Below are 19,293 nucleotides of genomic sequence, written 5' to 3' on the forward strand. Positions count from 1 at the left end.
CTTAAAAAATATGTAAAGAAAAAAAATCAATTTTTCGGACCCAGAACACAAGACCGTACTAGACACTTAAAACCGTTTTTTAAAATTATTTTGTAATAAAGAGGTTCAAATACGATTAATCCAAGGGGTGAACAACTCGTGAATTATGGTGTACTCTTGTATTGCATTACTAATATGAATTACCATTAATTACCGTAAATTACTGAATTATTATTGTTGTAGGTGTACACCAAATTCTTTAGTTGTTTGCACCTCGGATTAATCTTAGAATTAGGAACTGTAAAAGTTCGAAACTAGATGGTAAATATATTAGAGCTGTGCAAAATAATTCGAACCGAACTGTTCGAATTTTTTCGCCTAGTTCGAATGTCGAAAATTCGACATTCGAGTTAGCTTAGTTCGAATGTCGGTTTTTCGCCATTCGAACTAGCCCAGTTCGGATGTCGAATATTTGACATTCGAGTTACTACAAAATTCGAACCGAACCGAGTTGTGTTCGGTTTTAGTACGCTAAAATGTCGAATTCTAAAATTTGACATTTCAGTCGCCCAGTTCGAATGTCGAATATTCGACATTCGAACTAGCCCAGTTCGGATGTCGAATATTCGACATTCGACATTTCAGCGCCCCAAAACCGAACAAAACTCGGTTCGGTTCGAATTTTGCACAGCTCTAAAATATATGTATAAAATAAGGAACCAAAATAACTGCATTTAGGCCTTTTTATTAAAAAGTAATTTAAAAATAATGTTTGTTTTGTTATATAACAAGAACCCTAATAAAAATGCCTAAAGAAATATACTAAAATGATCGTATTGGATATAGAATTTTAATGGCTTCTATTATTTTGAAACACGTGGTTTGTTGACGGTCTCTTATTGGATTCAAAGTTTGGTTTTAAAAGTTTTTTATTAGCAAAACAAGTAAGAAATTTCTAAATATGTAACGTTCATTTGAATCTTTATAGATCTTAATTCATTCCATACACAAAAATGAAATACAATATGTAGGGGAGAGTGGTCCTAAGTTGGCCGCCTAAGCAAATTGGTCGAAAATAGTAACAAAATGAAATTTAATCACTTCGGCAAGTATATATTAGTGTTCAGAGATCGTTTTGCTATAATTTTGTGGTATTTAGAACGTTTTAGAATGGCTTTTGTAGTCTTAATACAATAAATAGTGAAAAGCTGCATTTTGGACATTTCAGAAATAGCGGTCCTAAGTTGGCCACCCCCTGGTCCTAAGTTGGCCACCACTTTTTTTCGCTTGAGTATAAGGAAGAAATGCATATTCTTTTCAATTACGCAGAAATTTTACAAATTTGATACATTTAGGAGAATAAAAACGCATTATTTAACTATTTTTGTTTAGAAAATGAAGCAATATTTTATTTCATTTATTTACAGTGGTGGATGGCTGTAGAGACAGGCGTTTTTGTACTTCATTTTTTCTAATGTTTTTTAAACCATTTTTTGTCTTTGTTTAATTCCTACGTTACACTTTTACGGTCTTTCTCGTGATGAAAAACACAAAAAAGAAGTAAAACATAAATAAAAACAAACAAAAACAATAGGTGGCTAACTTAGGACCACTGTAGATTTTTACAAGTTTCAAATTATTACGCTAATAAAAAAAATTTAATTAAAAAATCAACAGAACCTCTTATTACAACATTAAATAAAGGAATTAGCGCACACACTCATTTAGAAATTTTTAATTATTCACAGTAAAAAGTAAATCTTAATTTAAGAGCTGCCTTAAATTCAACACTATCTGCTATAATGTTAAAGCACTGCAAAAAGAAGTATCTTAATTAAGATGTTTTTGTAGTCATTTCTAAGATGTTATTGTAGTCACTTTTTAGTCATTTAAAATGTCTTAATTTAAGATGCTAAAAGCATCTTCGTACACATTTTCAGCATATTTTTCAGAAAAAAAGTTTTGAGGTTAACTATGGGCTTATATGTAAGACATTTTATGCATCTTAGTTTTTAGTAACTTAAATTTTTTTCGCATCTTACAATTCACAAGTATCTTATAGCTAAACATCTTATTGAGACAGAAACATCTTAATTTAAGATACTTTAAAAAACTTACAGAAGTATCTTACTTTTTTAAGATAGAAGAAATATCTAAGACGTATAAAGCATCTTGAAAATCAGTAAGATACTTTAGAAAACATCTTATTTTAAGATGTAAGATACCATTTTTCCATCTTACATCTTATTTTAAGATATCAAATAAGATACTTATTTTTGCAGTGAGGATACGAAAAACGTGCGTAAATTCAACATTGACTGTCTTAAAAATGTTGCATCTTAAGTTAAGGCAGCTTTCGTGCCTTAAAATAAGATTTTTTTTTTACTGTGTTTATCTCTTGTAGCTGCTCTCGAAAAAACAAGAAAAATTAAATTTTTTTGGTCGTAAACAATATTATTGTCTTGACAATGCCTAGGAGAATCTTAGATTATAATTAGGTCCATAAATTATATCATGGTTTATCAATATATCATACCACAAAATTATAGATTCGTCCAGTATACCATCTCTGAGAAATGCAGGGTGGCCAACTTAGGCCCACGGCCAACTTAGGACCACTCTCCCCTAGTAATATTATTGTATTGTTTAGTTTATAATAAATCTATTTGTCATCTATTAGGATCTTCTGATTTCTGTTAGACATTTTTAATAGGAAAGTTAATTCCAAATAAAATTTTATATTTTAATATTATTACTAAAAATTTCAGCACACGAATGACTTTCCACTATATACTGAAGCGATAAAGTTCTTCAATCATTCTGAAGGAATGGTCCGTATTGCAGTACGCACTTTAACTTTAAATGTTTATCGAGTTGAAGATGCTTCTATGTTAGCTTTTATAAGAGATAAAACAGCAGCTCCTTACTTCAGTAACCTTGTTTGGTTTATTGGAAATCATATCATAGAATTAGATACGTGTGTTAGAAATGATGCTGAGTAAGTATTTCCTTTATTACAAAAATTATAAACTTTTAGTATATTGAAATACATTTATAGCTGTTCTGTCTTCCTGTAAGTTTCATGGTAAGTTAAGGTTAAAAAGAGATAAAGGATAGAAAGTTTCACAGTAAAAGAAAGGTTGAATTGCGAAAGTGGGTTCAAATTTAAAAATAACCTTACACGCATAGAAACTTGATTAGTTGAAATAGGGACACACACAGCTAACAAGTTCGCCGTCACAGCGAACTCACTCAAGTTTTTACTTCTTAGCTGTGGCAGCTAATTTCGGGAGATTTATTTATTTTTTTCCGTGTAAAAATCCACGAATTAGACACGAAAAGAATTTTTTCGCCCATACACTAAGTATATATTATGATCAATTTTCTTTATTTTACGCTCATATTAATTGCTTCCAATAATAATTGCTCATAATAATTGCTTTCTTAATACGGAATTGTAAACGAGAAAGCTTTAGATTTTGTGAAGATGTATGTCAAACTAAAAGGTTAATTCAATATAAAATTTACGAATGGAAAACAATTGAAAATCGAATATCGTAATAGTCTAACGTGCAATTAGGAAAATAAAATCAGGAAAATCGTCCGAGATCGCAAATAAACAGGTAAATGTCCACCAGTAGGCTAAAATTTGCACCACCAAAGTTGAGCCGTTGGACTAATTGGATGACTCGTTCACCCAAAATAACAGTAGGAGGTTTGCCTGTCATTAACGCAACAGTTTTACATTGAAAGTCAACTTCTAGACCAAAGTTTTTCAGTGTGACGTTGACAAACTTATATGTCTCCATTACATCTATAAGGAAGGTTAATAAACGTACAAGAGTTTACTTTGGCTGCTCTGCAAATAAAAGATTGTAGTCGAGAGATTAAGCTTTAATTTGAGTCCTAGTAAAAGCTCTTACGATCTTTTGTTTCATCGCTAGAGATGTTCAAAGTTCAAAATCAAAAAGACCTTTAGGTTATTAGTGCGGTAAATTAATGTAATTTTCAAGGATTCTAATCGAGGGATTCAGCTTTAATTTGAGCCCTAAGTAGAAGATCCTAGGACCTTTCCTTCCATCGCTAGAGGTCCCGGTAAGAAGCGAGGAATAGAGAATAATTAAATTTCCAGAGCTTGAAAACAAGGATCATTAATATTTTTCACAAGTTTGCAGCGGAAACTTACATGAATGAAAATTTATGAAATTTTTCCACATTTTCCGAACTAAATTTAACACCTTGCACATTTTTGAAAAAAATTGCCAATAAGATGTTTTGATTGTATGTAAAATTAGGTTTAAAATAATCTCGAGGACGTTGAAAAATGTTTATTATTTTAGGAATTTTACAAAACGTTGTAAAATCAGCCAATTTTTGTTAATTCTTTTGTTGAGGGATCGTTTTTTGCCTAATTTTAACAGAAACTGTTTTTAACAGAATAAAATTTAATTTAAGTTAATATAAAAAACGGGATGGACAAGCAATTTTGAGTTCTGCTCATTTTACAAGGACTAGTAATTTTTAATATAAATATTCGTGCTCTTCGATTTATTTTGTAATTTCATGAACTCGTATTTCAATGTTTTACTATTTCATTTTTATTAAAATAATATTGAAACACTGTTTCATGTGCGAATAATATTACTAATTTTTATTATAAACTGCCTTTTTAAAATTTAGATTAGTATTAAAAACATTTATTCTTTGAAAATGGTATTAACTTATTTTACTTTTGTCTTTTGCAGTCATCAAAGCCAAAATAGGTTGTCTGATCTTGTAGCTGAACATTTAGATCATTTACATTATTTGAATGATATTCTTTGTTTAAATATAAAAGATTTAAATAAAGTCTTAACGGAACATTTACTTCGTAAACTTCTGATTCCTCTTTATATATACTCTCTCGTAAAACACAAAAATACTTATAATAGCAAAGTAAGTAATTTTTAGACTATACTGAAGAAAATTTGGGTAAAGAAAAATAAATTAGTATCGGTGGCGCAGTGGCGCTCTATCCTCTTATTTATAATAAAGCATTGATATCCGTTTGTGGGATTGCAGTATATTACTCAAAGATAAGCAAGCGACTTACGACAAGCCAAGTTGCACTATCAATTAGCTTGTTTCCAAACAGTGGACTAATTATTTCATTCCTATGGGCCACCTGCTATCCGAAGACAAGATCTCAATCCTTTTAACATTCGATTCAATACACAAGCCGCATTAGCTGGTAGTTCTGACAGCTCAAATTTTGTTCAGTGTATTAATCATGCCTAAAATATCATCCTGCACTGTTAAAAATTTAATTTTTTATAAATCACATGTTGAAAGAAAATCTCAAATGTTGGAGTGACGTTTACATTGAATAGTACACAAGGGAAAATATGCTTTTCTCGTTTCCAATCTTATCAGAATCACTAAAGCAATGCACAAAATTATATTTACAAGTTTATCAATTATTCACTGTAAAAAGAAAGGTACTAATTTAGTACCAATTTTGGGTACTAAATCGTCATTTGGTTCTACATTAATACCGAAAATCAGCTCTAATTTAGAACCTTTTATTTTCAGTGTTTCTCTAATAAAAGTTTAAATAATAAGATGAATTAAATTAACTTACAAGTTTAATTATTTTTACTAAGATTAAGAATGTTTATTATTTCACATTTACTTTTCTTAAATATGGGTATCCTATACTTTCAATATTTTATAAATAAAACTAAGGAGCACCTTCAAATAAAATTTAAAAGACTAGGACATAACTCAAATATTATTTGGTTTATTTTGCTTCCAATGTGAGAATACGTTAGAAATCTCGATTTCAATCTTGTATAAATTAACCCCTTAACAGTTCATGACACATATATCACCCATAAAAAGTCGTGTCACCTATGATTCAAGGCACATATGTGTATCTACTTCTATTTTAGTATCACTGGACGTCACTAGATTTCTTAAGCCAGTCATTCCGAATTTGATGTCAGATTTGAAAAATTCATTGTGGCGACTAAAAAAATTTGAAAAATTAGCCAAATTTGCTTGAAACTCAATATTTTGATACGCATGTATGTTAATTGACAATCCTGTTAAATGTAGGCCAAGTTAATTGACGATTTTGTTGCATGCCGGGTCTATCAAATGACAAATCTGCGTTATACGTCGGTTTTGGCAAATTCAAATAACAGATCTATTAAGCTCATTGACAATTCCAAATGACAACAATTCTGTTGTATGCATTACTGTTCAACTATTATCATTCATTATTACAGTTCAATTATGACAATTAGAAAATATTCATGTGCCATATCTATCATTTCAAGTGTTTGCTCTTACTGAGCATCACCATCAAGAAAGTCTAAGGCTTTGCGAGCTGACTTATTCGTTGGATGTAGCGAATGCTGCATACATAGTCGATGCGATTTCCCCATTGAAGCTCAATGTAAAAATCAAATTGACTTTAACACCGCCTTAAGCTCTTAAAAGCAGATGGCCTTCTTACATAGACTTCTTCATTGACATACTTGCATACATATTTCATAGATTCTGCACTTACCATAGTCATTATTAAGATTCCTTTTAAATGAACGCGAAATAACAGAAATAATGCGCTATTCTACAGCTATTAAATTCCCACTGAACCCCACTTAATAGTATATTAAGCAACAAGAAGATAAAGGCAGCCATTTCTTTACGGTGATTTTTGTGACACGAGTGGAGGTCGAGGGCCGATACGAGTGTCACAAAAATTATCGTAAAGAAATTGGCTACCTTTATTCTCGTGTTACTTACGATATTTTTTATTCCTAATGCACAAAAGTGGCGATTTCAGATAGCAGACGACAGGGAGTAAAAGTTATTCACTTATTCGACTTGTATGAAAATGGCGTCCGTTTTCTCCCATGGGCAAGAAAAATGCATGTGAACAGCTAATTTTCTCCGGAAACTCATTTTTCTCCGTGTACTGAATTAAAAATAAATATTTATATTTTGAACATTTAAAAAATCTTCAACAAAAATATTTCAAAAAGTAACCATTTTTTAAAACCATTCTTTTTTAAAAGAAATATTCACCTTGATAATAACCATTTCATGCACATAAGAGGTTAATTTATTAATATTTTACATTTTAATGTAGTATTTAAAACTGATAAATGATAATTTCTCTAGTACTGCACGGAAAATCTTTGCTCAAGAGTTATTCCTGAATTTATTCAAGAATTGAGGACTTGGAAATGAATGAAGAATATTTTCAGAAAAATTTAATATTCATTAAAGAATTTCCAGGTGTTTTTGTAATGGCTTCGAAATAATTGTTCTTGATACTGCTATTGAAAATCTCAGTCACTGCGCGCTGAAGAATTTCTGAATTATCAAAGAAAGAAATTTTTTTCTCGCAGTTCATATTTTTCGATTCTTAAACCAGTTCCGGAATTCCTCATGAAAATTCAACAAGTTGTCCAGATATTAATTACTATTTACGAAAAGCTTAAAATAATATTTCAACCTGCCGATCTGCAGCATTTACTGTTTTTTTCTCATATCCTCAATTCTTGAACAAATTTAGCAATAATTCTTGGGTAAAGATTTTCCGTGTATAAGGTTTACTTAACACAAACCTGAAGACGACCTGTTCAGCGTGATGTTTTCGACGTATTCTCGCTTCTATATTTATTTTTGTCTGCTATTATTGATACATATCTGTTCTTTTAAAAATTGTCTTCTTAAAGGTGTGAATAAAACATAAACTTTCGGATAAATGGTTTTCATGGGTTTTCTCAAAGGTTTGAAATTAAGCAATTTTCTATCTAGGGAATCAAAATAAAGAATAAAAATGGTTTTTAAGAAATACACAACTGCGGCGGTAATTGTGCGACCTATACTTTTTTTACATAACTTGTAACTTGAGAAAAATATTTAACTAATCCTTTTTTAGCATCTTAGTAGTACATAATAATAATTTCTCGAATTTTCTGGATACAACTTTCACGACTTGCACTTTCTACAGGAATGTACTTAGATAAATTCTTGCAAAAAATCTCAATTCTACAGAAAAATATGATTAAAAATTAGACAAATCGCTGAAAATTGGGTTTTTGTTAAATATGTGATTGAAAAATTAACATTTTTTTGTCGTTAGGGTGCCATTTTTTCGAATTTTAACAGCTTTTGAAAATAAAAAGAAAATAATTTTAGTTATTATTTTTTTTCAAGTTTACAGTTATTTAATAGTCATCAGAAAAGTAGAGATCGCACAACTACCGCCGGTAGTGTACATTTGCCAAACAGTAAAATGACGTAAATATTGAAGAAACATAAAGTTTGTAGTCGGGAAGAATGAATAAGACAAAATAAGTACCTAATATTTCAAGTCTAAACCTAAAATATTGACTAATGTAATATTTTTATTTACCAGATGGAGAAAAAACATGTCAGTATAGTGGTAGCTCTGTTTCTTCTTTCGCAAGTGTTTTTGATAATTTCACATGGACCTCTAGTTAAAACATTAGCTGTTATTATTTTAATGTCAAGCTTAGATGCTGTTCAAAATGGATCTAATAAAATATTAGAAGATTATATTGACTTGGTTTTGAGTAAATGCATTGCTTTTACGCCTCCAAAAGAAACTTTAGAAAAGTCATTGGAAAACCTTGCTGAATCTTTAATTGATCCCATCAAAATAGAAGAAGATAACAGTAAAAGCGGCGTTGAAGAAGATTATGATATGGAAAAAGCAGTAGATTCAAATATGCCAAGTACTTCTTACGATTCTATTACCAAAGGAGATACTTTTAGCTCATTGAACGAACTGGAAGCTATAATTACGCAGGGAACTATTGAGGAAATAAAACATTTAAATGTCACGGATGAAGAAAAGGAACAAAGACTAGCCCTAGAAACTCCACTGGTTCCTCATCAAGTTTTACAGAATCAGTTTCAAGCTAATCTATCAAATAAACCATTTTTGGAAACTATTTTGAATTCATTATGTTGCACTGAAAATGATTATGCTGCGCTGTTTGCACTGTGTCTCCTGTTTGCTTTGGCAAATAATGAGGTTCGTGATTAATTACAAGTAAACTGCCAACATTTTTTTTAATTGTTATTAAGGGGGTTTCCGCAGTTGGTAGTTACATAAGCAAGGTCATTTTTGAGAATTTTTCTTAAAATCTAGTTCAAGAAGCTTCTAACAAATTGATATTACATTTCTGTTAAGACAATATACTGTCATTAGGTATCTGAAAGAATAAAATAATTCAACAAAAAGCAAAAAATTTATGTTAGATACGTATTTCTTTTCTCTAAAGTTTAATTTGTAAACTTTAAATTTAAATCCAATCGAGTGCTCGAATTAGCTCGAGACCATTCGAAGGAAGTCTACGAAAAATTCGACTGCGGATAACTTCTTAATGTTATTTAGTAGTATCAGTTATATTATTAATCTTATATTTCTAGGGTGTTCATTCTGAAATATTGAGCATATTATTATCACCTACTAAAGAATCTTCCAGGAACTGGTATAACGGAATACTAATTGACAGATTGATACAGATCATAACATTAAGTTGTCAAACAAGTAAGTTATTGAATTAGTTCTGTTTCAATGTTTACGCCTATTTTCTTTATTAATGTAAACTTGTGTTCAAATTATCAGATGCCAAGGTGCGACTGATCACTTTGGAGTTAACTATAAAAATTTTAATACAATTAGTTATTTCTGAAGGCAGAGGTCTAATTAATGATTCGCATATAGCTGCAATAGAAACTGCAAAAGAACAAAGTGCAGTGCAACTCAGAAACTTTTACAAGGTAACCAAGTTGATTATGAAAATATTAAATGTTTATTTACAAAAGAATACTCCATTATCTGAATCAGCCCACGTTTGCGATGACGACACTCCTACATCCTAGGTAAGGAGTTATCGTACAAAGTGCCCGTTTTTGTACCTCAACTATAAATTCTAAACTTTAGTAAAATGATTCATTTGAAAGAATTGTTTCAGTATTTTTCAAGATAGAATTAATCAATTTGTTATTGTCTTTAATATCTGTACGCAATCGGTCGTATGAGAGTGTAAGATTGCTGATAAACGTCATCAAGTTATTCCATCTCCCTTCCCTAGGCTATACCAAACAGATTTCAGCACACTTTAAGTGTACTTCGCTTTCACACTGGTGCATGGTGGCACGATATTGTACTGAAATTTGTAATCTTCGCTGGCATCGTCTTCACACATAAAATGCAAAAATCTTCACTTTCATCTGATGACAATAATCCATTTTTTTTATTGATTTGGCTTTTCTCTGTAAACGTTTTCACGAGGTTGGTTTTTCTTTTTGTTCAGGTGTCTTTTGCAACAGTACCTTGAACTGAGACTTTGTTTGTTTTTTTTCACTGTGCGTTTACTTTCTTTTAAATCTGCTATAAATCCTGGCTAAGTGATTATGATATTTTTCATGGGTTTTCGACGATAGAGAAAGTGGAAGGTTCAAAACTTATTTCTTGATTTGCTAAATTAGGCAAATTTCCCGAAAAAACAATTCGGTGTTCATCATGATTAATAATTTCGGTTCATTCAGATTCACCAGAAAGTAGGTACCTACTGCAGTAATAAAATCGATTTCATTTAAAAAGCTGAGGAATAAAGGGAAAAATGCCAGTAGCTTCGAAACCTGACTTATTCGTTTTTGTCAACAAAACAGTATCAAGTCAATTTTTAATTACACCGACAATGTGACAGACTTCGAATGTTTTGTTTGCATTATTTTGATACCAGGCTTTAACCAAAAAATGAAAGACAGTATTGCAGGAAAGTCAGCACTCAGCATATGTACTCCATTTGCTGAAGCTAAGTCAAGTGATTCAATTGATAAATGAGATGTGTGGTTATCAAGTAAGAGGAGTGTCAAAACCAAATTCCAAAATATTACTCAATTGATCTGCAAAATTCGAACATAATTAAAAAAAATAAATTGAAACCTTGAAACCAAACAAATCGAAATTTATTGAAGAAGTTATCAACATTTTCTTTACAAAGTGCTTTGACTCTGTGCAACGAAGTATTTTCAGGTGTTCGGAGACATAATTCCGTGTGACGACTCATTAATTTTCTATACCACTTTCTACAAGCTGAGTTATTGTCATTCCATTCTTTGGAATACTGAAATTCCAATTTCACGGTGATTACGACTTAGGCGAAATTAATTAATTATTATTAATTAATTGATGCATCGCCTCGGGCGCGGAAGTATCCTCTCGGTCCCTTATTTCGTCTTCGTTGCATTCAACTATTTTGCGCCCTTGATACGAAAATAATTATTAATCTTCTTTCTATAACGCGGCTTCGAACGACGAACGACTACTGCGTAATTATAATTGGTACCCGATCATTGCGCAGGTAAATTAATGTATCTGAACCATTGACAATGGTCGGGACAACTAAATAAGTAAAATCCCTTATAGCAGAAATCGATTAATTTCAATTAAACACAATTAAAAACTTTTTCTATTGTTGTTAATTGTGTTTCTTAATCGTGTTGTTCCAATTTATTACGATTATCTATAAAAATGCTTTCAATCGCCCCCAATTGTTTTCAATAGATTATATATCGAGAGGTAGAAAGATTTCTTGTCAGGAATTTTAAAAACCATTATTAAATTATAACCAGAATGAGAAAAAAATGATTTCAAAAAATGAAAGATTATTTGACTAATATCAAAGTTATTTATTTTTTTGTGATTTAATAAACATTAGTTGAATTGAATAAAATGTCTGTTAACATAATTTAATGAAAATTAATTCTCACACTTCACCGAAACTTTCTTAAAAATTTATTAAAGATTTACTTGCAAACTTCGAAGAATTGACTTTCAAAGTTTATTGAAAATTGTGTGGAGATTTAAATGTTCCACTTCAATAAATGTTTATCGTCAAACTTTCCAGAAAATTTAGCTTGAAACTTTCCTGAACATTTAAATTACATTGAAGTAGGACATTTAAATCTTTACACAATTTTCACTAAACTTTGCAAGTAAATACTTCGAAGTTCGCAAGTAAATCTTTAATAAATTTTTAGAAAAGTGTCGGTGCAATAAGCAAACAGTTAACATATACACTGCAAAAAGAAGTATCTTATTTAAGATGCTTTGGTAGTCATTTTTAAGTTATTTGAAATATCTTAATTTAAGATGTTTAAAGTATTTTCGTACACATTTTCATCATATTTTTTGGGAAAAAAGTTTTGAGGTTAACTATGGGCTTATATGTAAGACATTTTATGCATCTTAGTTTTTATAACTTAAATTTTTTTCGCATCTTACAATTCACAAGTATCTTATCGCTAAACATCTTTTTGAGACAGAAACATCTTAATTTAAGATACTTAAAAAAAACTTACAGAAGTATCTTACTTTTTTAAGATAGAAGAAGTATCTAAGACGTATAAAACATCTTATTTTAAGATGTAAGATTCCATTTTTCCATCTTACATCTTATTTTAAGATATCAAATAAGACACTTATTTTTGCAGTGTATATTAAGTATATAAATGTTGTATGTTTCCCTCAACCATTTTAAAATATCGAGGCGCAATATGAGAAAATTCAGTACATGCTTTTTCGATTAAATAATTTGTACTAATTTTCTCTTTGGAAGTTGTCTTTAATATATTTACATATTGTACAATTTTACAATTTACAATTATATGCACAATTTTCATTTTAGAGTGAAGATATATTTCTTGATATGTTTGAAGACGAGTATAGTGAAGTTCAAAAACGACCTTTGAAAGTAGAATGGTTGATGATGGACAGTAACATATTGCTACCGCCAACTGGTACACCAATGACCGGAATCGAGTTTAGTAAAAGATTACCTTGTGGCGAGGTTAGTACATAATTCAATTCTATTAAGAGAACTATATTTGCACTTAAAGAATATACTCTCTTTTAAAAAAGCGATAAGTATACCTCTGATTCTAATTTGCGTATATATACTATATTTTCTGACAATTGTCACATGTAGAACTTAATATTACAATCAAAGAAATTTAAAGATCAATTTAGTATGAGATATAATCGCCCTTGAACCGGTGGACATACAACCCCGACACATTCACAATAAGAATTGCATTATATGTACTTATAAATTTATGCGATTACTCAGCGACGCAGTGTTCACCGTTATTCCGAATCCCAGACTAAAAAATTGGTCTGTACAAGCTATATGGACGACCCCTAAATTGTTATACAATGCTTATATTATACTTGGGATTTTTTAAACCCAATTAGACCTGCTTTAAAGTATCACATCCCCTGTAATCGGAGTCAAAAGTTTATTGCCTCCTAATACTATTCAACGCACTATACTTTCCCCCTCAAGTTCTTATACTTTTAGCTTAACCTGTACTTACTACCACAAATACAGTGGTGGGGGTACTACATAATACAAATAACGTCATAAAATAGAAGCTTTAGTTCATAATTGTAAAAAACGAGACGGCAAACTATAAATTTTTTTGTATATTCTGGTTCGAAATGTATTTATGTATTACATATTAATTTTTGAAAAAAATCTATAAAGAATTTATGTTTATATTTATAAAAATGTAGTCCTCCCCACCCATTACTCACGTTTTACAGGCAAAAAACGCAACTTTGATAGCGAATACTTCTGGTTCCGTACGGTGAAAATTCTTAAAATTTTGCAAATATTTCAAAAATGATAATAAGAACGTACGGTCAAATTTTTAAAATAATCTATTGAAAAGCATTTAAGGGATGTGATACCTTAAAGCTGTGTTTTAAAGAAACAAATGTAAAATATAAATGTAACTTGGACTTACAGGCAAGCAAATTTAATAAAATGTTAGGTCAAATTGCTGGTCTGTAATACTAACCCAGACAGCACATAAGCTTGCAGCAAGCTTGAGGCAAGCTTGCAAATATTGACGTGCAAGCTTGCCACAAGCTTAAAATGTCCCACTCATAGCAAGCTTCATGTGAAAGTTTGCTGCAATATTGCACTACAAGCTTGCAGCAATATTGCACTAAAGGTTGCCGCAAACTTGATGTAATCTTATATGGAAATTGTTTATTATATAAAATTAATAATTTATTATTAGCAACAAATTTATATTTAATATTTTTAATTTTTATTAAACATTAAAAAATTATAACAACGTTATAGTAATAATGTTATTAATTTCCCCAAAGAATTGGAGTTGGGAACTATTATCCATGATCAGTGGATAATAATTAAAAATTGTCAACGTCTTAGCAGACGTTAACTATACACTGAAAAAAAAAGTTCATTGAATCAAGTAAATGCATTTTCTTGACCTGATTTATTTGAAACAAACCCATATTTTCTTATTGGAAGAAATTTATTTTCTTGTATCAAGTAATTTTGAGCATTGATCAAAGTTATTGAAATAAGAAAATATGGGTTTGACATAAGTAAATATCTTACTGTTTCAAACGAACTGTTTTACATGCGCCAAGTCTCGAAAAAGTATTGAATCAAGAATATCATGTTCTCACGTCAAGTAATTTACCTTGAGTCATTTGGTATCTTGAGTCAAATAATTTTTTTATTTCCTTTAAAGCAACTATTTATTTCATCCAACACCCATAGTCTTGAGCCAAGAAAATGGGAAGATTAATACAAGTTAATAATTTTTTCAACTCAATTAAAAATTATTTTGTTTCAAAGAAATATTAATTAATCTAAGCATTTCTTTTACTTGAAGCATTTCTATATTCTCATGTTTCAAAATCATTAATTTCTTGCGAGAATATTATATTTTCTGGAATGAAATATTTTATTTATTCAATTCAATTAAGGGGTTACGCCACCCTGAAATTTTCAAAAAAATTTATTTTTTTTTTTTGCTTAATTTCAAAGTTTATATTCTAACGAATATTTTGAGATGTCGCCGAAGACAATGTCTCACTAATTACAAAAGTTATGGTCATTAGAAGTCAGCGCAGTGGGGACGCGCCGAGAGCTGCTGGAAGCAGCGACTTTCTATTTTCGAATGGTCTAGGGGGCCCTTTCATGATTTAGGAAGGGTCCTTTTCATTGTATCCCATCCATTCTTAAATAAAAAAAATTATGGCCCAGGAATTGCTGATTAAATAGTAAATTGAAAAATTTTCAAGTTATAATACACTAAAGTTCATTTTTTTCTTCTTTTGCGTTTTTCTCGAAACCACAATTTTCGAGACGGTGTACACGATAACTCAAAAACTATTCAATCGATTGACTTGAAAATTAATATACATCTTCCTAAATAGATTTTCCACAGAGTGACGTGGGATTTTTTTGATTGAATAATTTGAAAATTTTTTATCCAATTTTTTATACGGTAATTTTAGCCAAAAAAAAAATGTCAATTTTTGAAGTGCTTCCATTTGCGTAAAAAATTTTTTTTTTTTAAATGGCTTCGTCACTCTGTTCAAAATTTATCACTTTTTAAGAAAAATATTGTTTTACTTGTTTCTGACAAAAATTGAACTGCCAATCATGTACACCATCAAGGAGTGCTCCGGAAAAATTGATCCACGCCAATAGTTATATCTCCGCCATTTTTAATTAAAAACCATTTTTTTTTTAATATTTAAAAAGCTCAATATATGTACTAAAGCATCAATAAATGTAAAGAAGTCCTACCTGAAACAGTTTTATCAAAAAAATTCCTAAAAAACCATCCGATTTTCATGCGTTCAGGGTGGCGTAACCCCTTAAGTGTAAGATCTTGAATTAAATCATTCTTTTGTTTCCTTTAAAAAAGTTTTTACTTAATTCAACGCTCATATAATCCTGATTCAAGAAAATACGAAGGTTAATATAAGTAAATATTTGTTTCAAGTTGATTAAAAATTATATTCAATTAATCCCATATTCATTTGAAGAAAGAAATTCATTTTCTTGTGTCAAGTAATTATTAGCATTGAACAGAATTCTTGAATTAACAATTTAGTATTTGGCAGAACTCAATATGTAATTATTTCAACCAAATATTTTACTTTTCCGAAGTACCAAAAAGTATTGAATCTAGAATATCATGTTCTTAAGCGAAATAATAAAGTATTGTGTGGAGAATTCATGTTTCTTGAATCGAATCATTTTATTTATTTGCTTTGAAACTTTTTTTTTACTTAACACAATGCCGGTGTTCTTGATCCAAGAAAATATTTTTCTTCAAATGTATATGCAACTTAAATATCAGTTTTTGAAAACTGTCCATTGAGGCTAGGATGGCATAGTGGTAGCGTGACGGCTTCTGGTGCGTGCAACCCGAGTTCAATTCCTCCGACCGTGGAAAATTTTCCTTCAAGGTATATTTGTTGTATTTGTGTTAAGTAATAATTAAATGTAAATATATATGTAAAATAACAATTATTTAATTATTTAAATAAAAAATATAAATGTTAATTAATTAAATAATAAAAATGTTTGACCTAAGTATTAGAAAAGATGGGATGGGGGTAAGGGGGGGGGGGTAATTTAAGTAAATAATTTACTTGTATTGAGAAAGTATTTTTTTGATTGAAATCTATAAATTTTCTCAAATCAAGAAAATATTTTCTTGGACAGAGAACATACTTTCTTGATTTGATATACATAAATGATTTTGAATTAATATATTCTGCATTTCTTACATGCTACTTAACTTCTTGATCGAATTCCATATTTTCTTGGATCAAGAATATCTGCGTTCTCTCACAAAATAAATGTTTTCTTCATTTAAATCTTGAATTACTTGAACGAATGTTACAAGAAATTGAATGAATCAAATAAAATAATTCAATTATCTATATATATTCTTAGAACAAGAAAATATTTTATTCATTTAATACATTTCATACTTCGTACAAGTCGATTAACTTCTTGGTCGAATTCCATATTTTCTTGGATCAAGAATATCTGTTCTTCTCACAAAATAAATGTTTTCTTCATTTAAATCTTGAATTACTTGAACGAACGTTACAAAAAATTGAATGAATCAAATAAAATAATTCAATTAACTATATATATTCTTAGAACAAGAAAATATTTTATTCATTTAATACATTTCATACTTCGTATAAGAAGACTAACTTCTTGGTCGAATTCCATATTTTCTTGGATCAAGAATATATGTTCTTCTCCCAAATATCCTATGTCAAGAAAATCGTTTTCTTGAATCAATACTTTAATAGTCTTGGCCGTATTCAATCCCACGATTTGCTTCAACCAAGAAAAATTTTCTTGGTTCAATACTTTTTTTTTTTCAGTGTACACATTATCATTTAAGATAATATGGTGAAAAGTCTGTTCAGCGGACCGATACTTATACTCTGCGCGAGACAAGTCGTGCGCGAGAGAGGTATTTCTCGCCATCTAGCAAGGAATTGGAAAACTAATAGAAGTTTCTCTTATAATTTTCTAATTCCTTGCTAGATGGCGAGAAATACCTCTCTCGCGCACGACTTGTCTCGCGCAGAGTATAAAGACGCTCTCACAGCTCTGCATGCATGCCAATGCATGCATAGTTGTCATGGTAACACATGAGAGTAAGTAAGTCAGAAAATTCAAATTTTATGTTTTTTCTCTCTTACTCTCATGCTGGCAGTAGAGCTGTGCGAGCGCCTTAAGTATCGGTCCGCTGAACAGACTTTTCACCATATTATCTTAAATGATAATGTGTATAGTTAACTTCTGCTACGACGTTGACAATTTTTAATTATTATCCACTGATCATGGATAATAGTTCCCAACTCCAATTCTTTGGGGAAATTAATACCATTATTACTATAACGTTGTTATAATTTTTTAATGTTTAATAAAAATTAAAAATATTAAATATAAATTTGTTGCTAATAATAAATTATTAATTTTATATAATAAACAATTTCCATATAAGATTACATCAAGTTTGCGGCAACCTTTAGTGCAATATTGCTGCAAGCTTGTAGTGCAATATTGCAGCAAACTTTCACATGAAGCTTGCTATGAGTGGGACATTTTAAGCTTGTGGCAAGCTTGCTGCAAACTTGCACGCCAATATTGGCAATCTTGCACGGCAAGCTTGCCTCAAGCTTGCTGCAAGCTTACGTGCTGTCTGGGAAGTTACATTTATATTTTACATAACCAATTTTTAACGAAATATCATTAAAGTAAGATTGATAATATTATTCTATTTAATATTTTTTATTAATAAATAATAAGACCCTGTTGAAGAAATTATGGAAATGAAATTGGATCCTAGTGAATCTGACATCTATTAGGATCTAATGGTTATCTAAAAATTTCTATTAGTCATTCTTACTATAGGGGGGATAAAGCGAGAAAATGTATGATTTTATGTGATTATTTTACAAAATAATAGGAAAAGTGAGGAAAATGAATAGAGACCTGTTATTATAATTATAAAGTAAAGCATGATTTCATTGTATGCCTTTCGGCCTTTACAATCTCTCCAACATCATTACTAAACTAATTTTCTAACTCACAAACTCTTTGGGGTCCCTACTTTTGCGTCTGCACACGGAGAGAAAAAAAAGTGAGCCGTTTGATTTGTCAAGAGAGCGCTGTTTTCCCTTTATAAAGCACAGCAGTAGCGCCGAAAACGTCGAACGGTTATACTTTTTGAGGAGTATCGGTTCTCTTCTCCACACAAATAGAGCCGCTTACTTTCCAAAAAGTGTACCCGCTTTCCCCAAAAAGGAGAACCGTTCTCCCCTCGAGAGTAAGCAGCGTGCTTAACCTCAAGTTGAACGGCTGTTTCGCATTTAACGCAACCGCTCTACCGACAGGTAGAGCCGCTTACTTTTCTTTCTCTCCGTGCAGCCGACGAGAGAAAAACTGCAGAAAACCTACACCCGAGTACAACCGGTTTATTGACGTCGAGTCATGAATGTATATTTGGATAGCCATCACAAATGCACAAACATAGCCTCAGCGTCAAACCTCCCGTTTGATATATCTCGATCAGCGAAAAACACCGAGACTGTAGCGATTCACAGAGGGTCGCCCATCCAAGTACTATATAACCGCACTCAACGATGCTTAACCTCTGTGATCGCAAGTCACGGGATTCCGCCAACCGAGCTATACCATTGGTTTATTATAATTAGGTATATTTTAAAATTGCAGGTTGAAAGAGCTCGTCGTTCTATAAGAGTTTTTTTCTTGATAAGAGAACTTGCCTTAACTATCAATACGGAAATGGAGACCCACCTCCCATTGACAAATCCTATTTCTTGTGTGCAGGTCAACAACGTACTTGATCTAAGTAAAGTATTTTTTATATACTAATCTAAAAATAATA

General features: G+C 30.6%; 1 protein-coding gene across 1 annotated transcript in view; it reads left to right on the plus strand.

The window, feature by feature from the left end:
* LOC122507533 (protein CLEC16A homolog) overlaps positions 1-19,293 on the plus strand; it is a 33,842-nt gene that overhangs the window by 7,951 nt on the left and 6,598 nt on the right. The window contains exons 5-11 of the mRNA XM_043620298.1: positions 2,748-2,977; positions 4,725-4,914; positions 8,393-9,034; positions 9,433-9,553; positions 9,632-9,786; positions 12,702-12,863; positions 19,119-19,257. Of these exons, the coding sequence (XP_043476233.1) occupies positions 2,748-2,977; positions 4,725-4,914; positions 8,393-9,034; positions 9,433-9,553; positions 9,632-9,786; positions 12,702-12,863; positions 19,119-19,257 (1,639 nt within the window). The remainder of the gene's footprint in view (positions 1-2,747; positions 2,978-4,724; positions 4,915-8,392; positions 9,035-9,432; positions 9,554-9,631; positions 9,787-12,701; positions 12,864-19,118; positions 19,258-19,293) is intronic.

The sequence above is a fragment of the Leptopilina heterotoma genome, unplaced genomic scaffold, assembly GCF_015476425.1.
Source record: "Leptopilina heterotoma isolate Lh14 unplaced genomic scaffold, ASM1547642v1 Lhet_47, whole genome shotgun sequence".
NCBI lineage: Eukaryota > Metazoa > Arthropoda > Insecta > Hymenoptera > Figitidae > Leptopilina > Leptopilina heterotoma.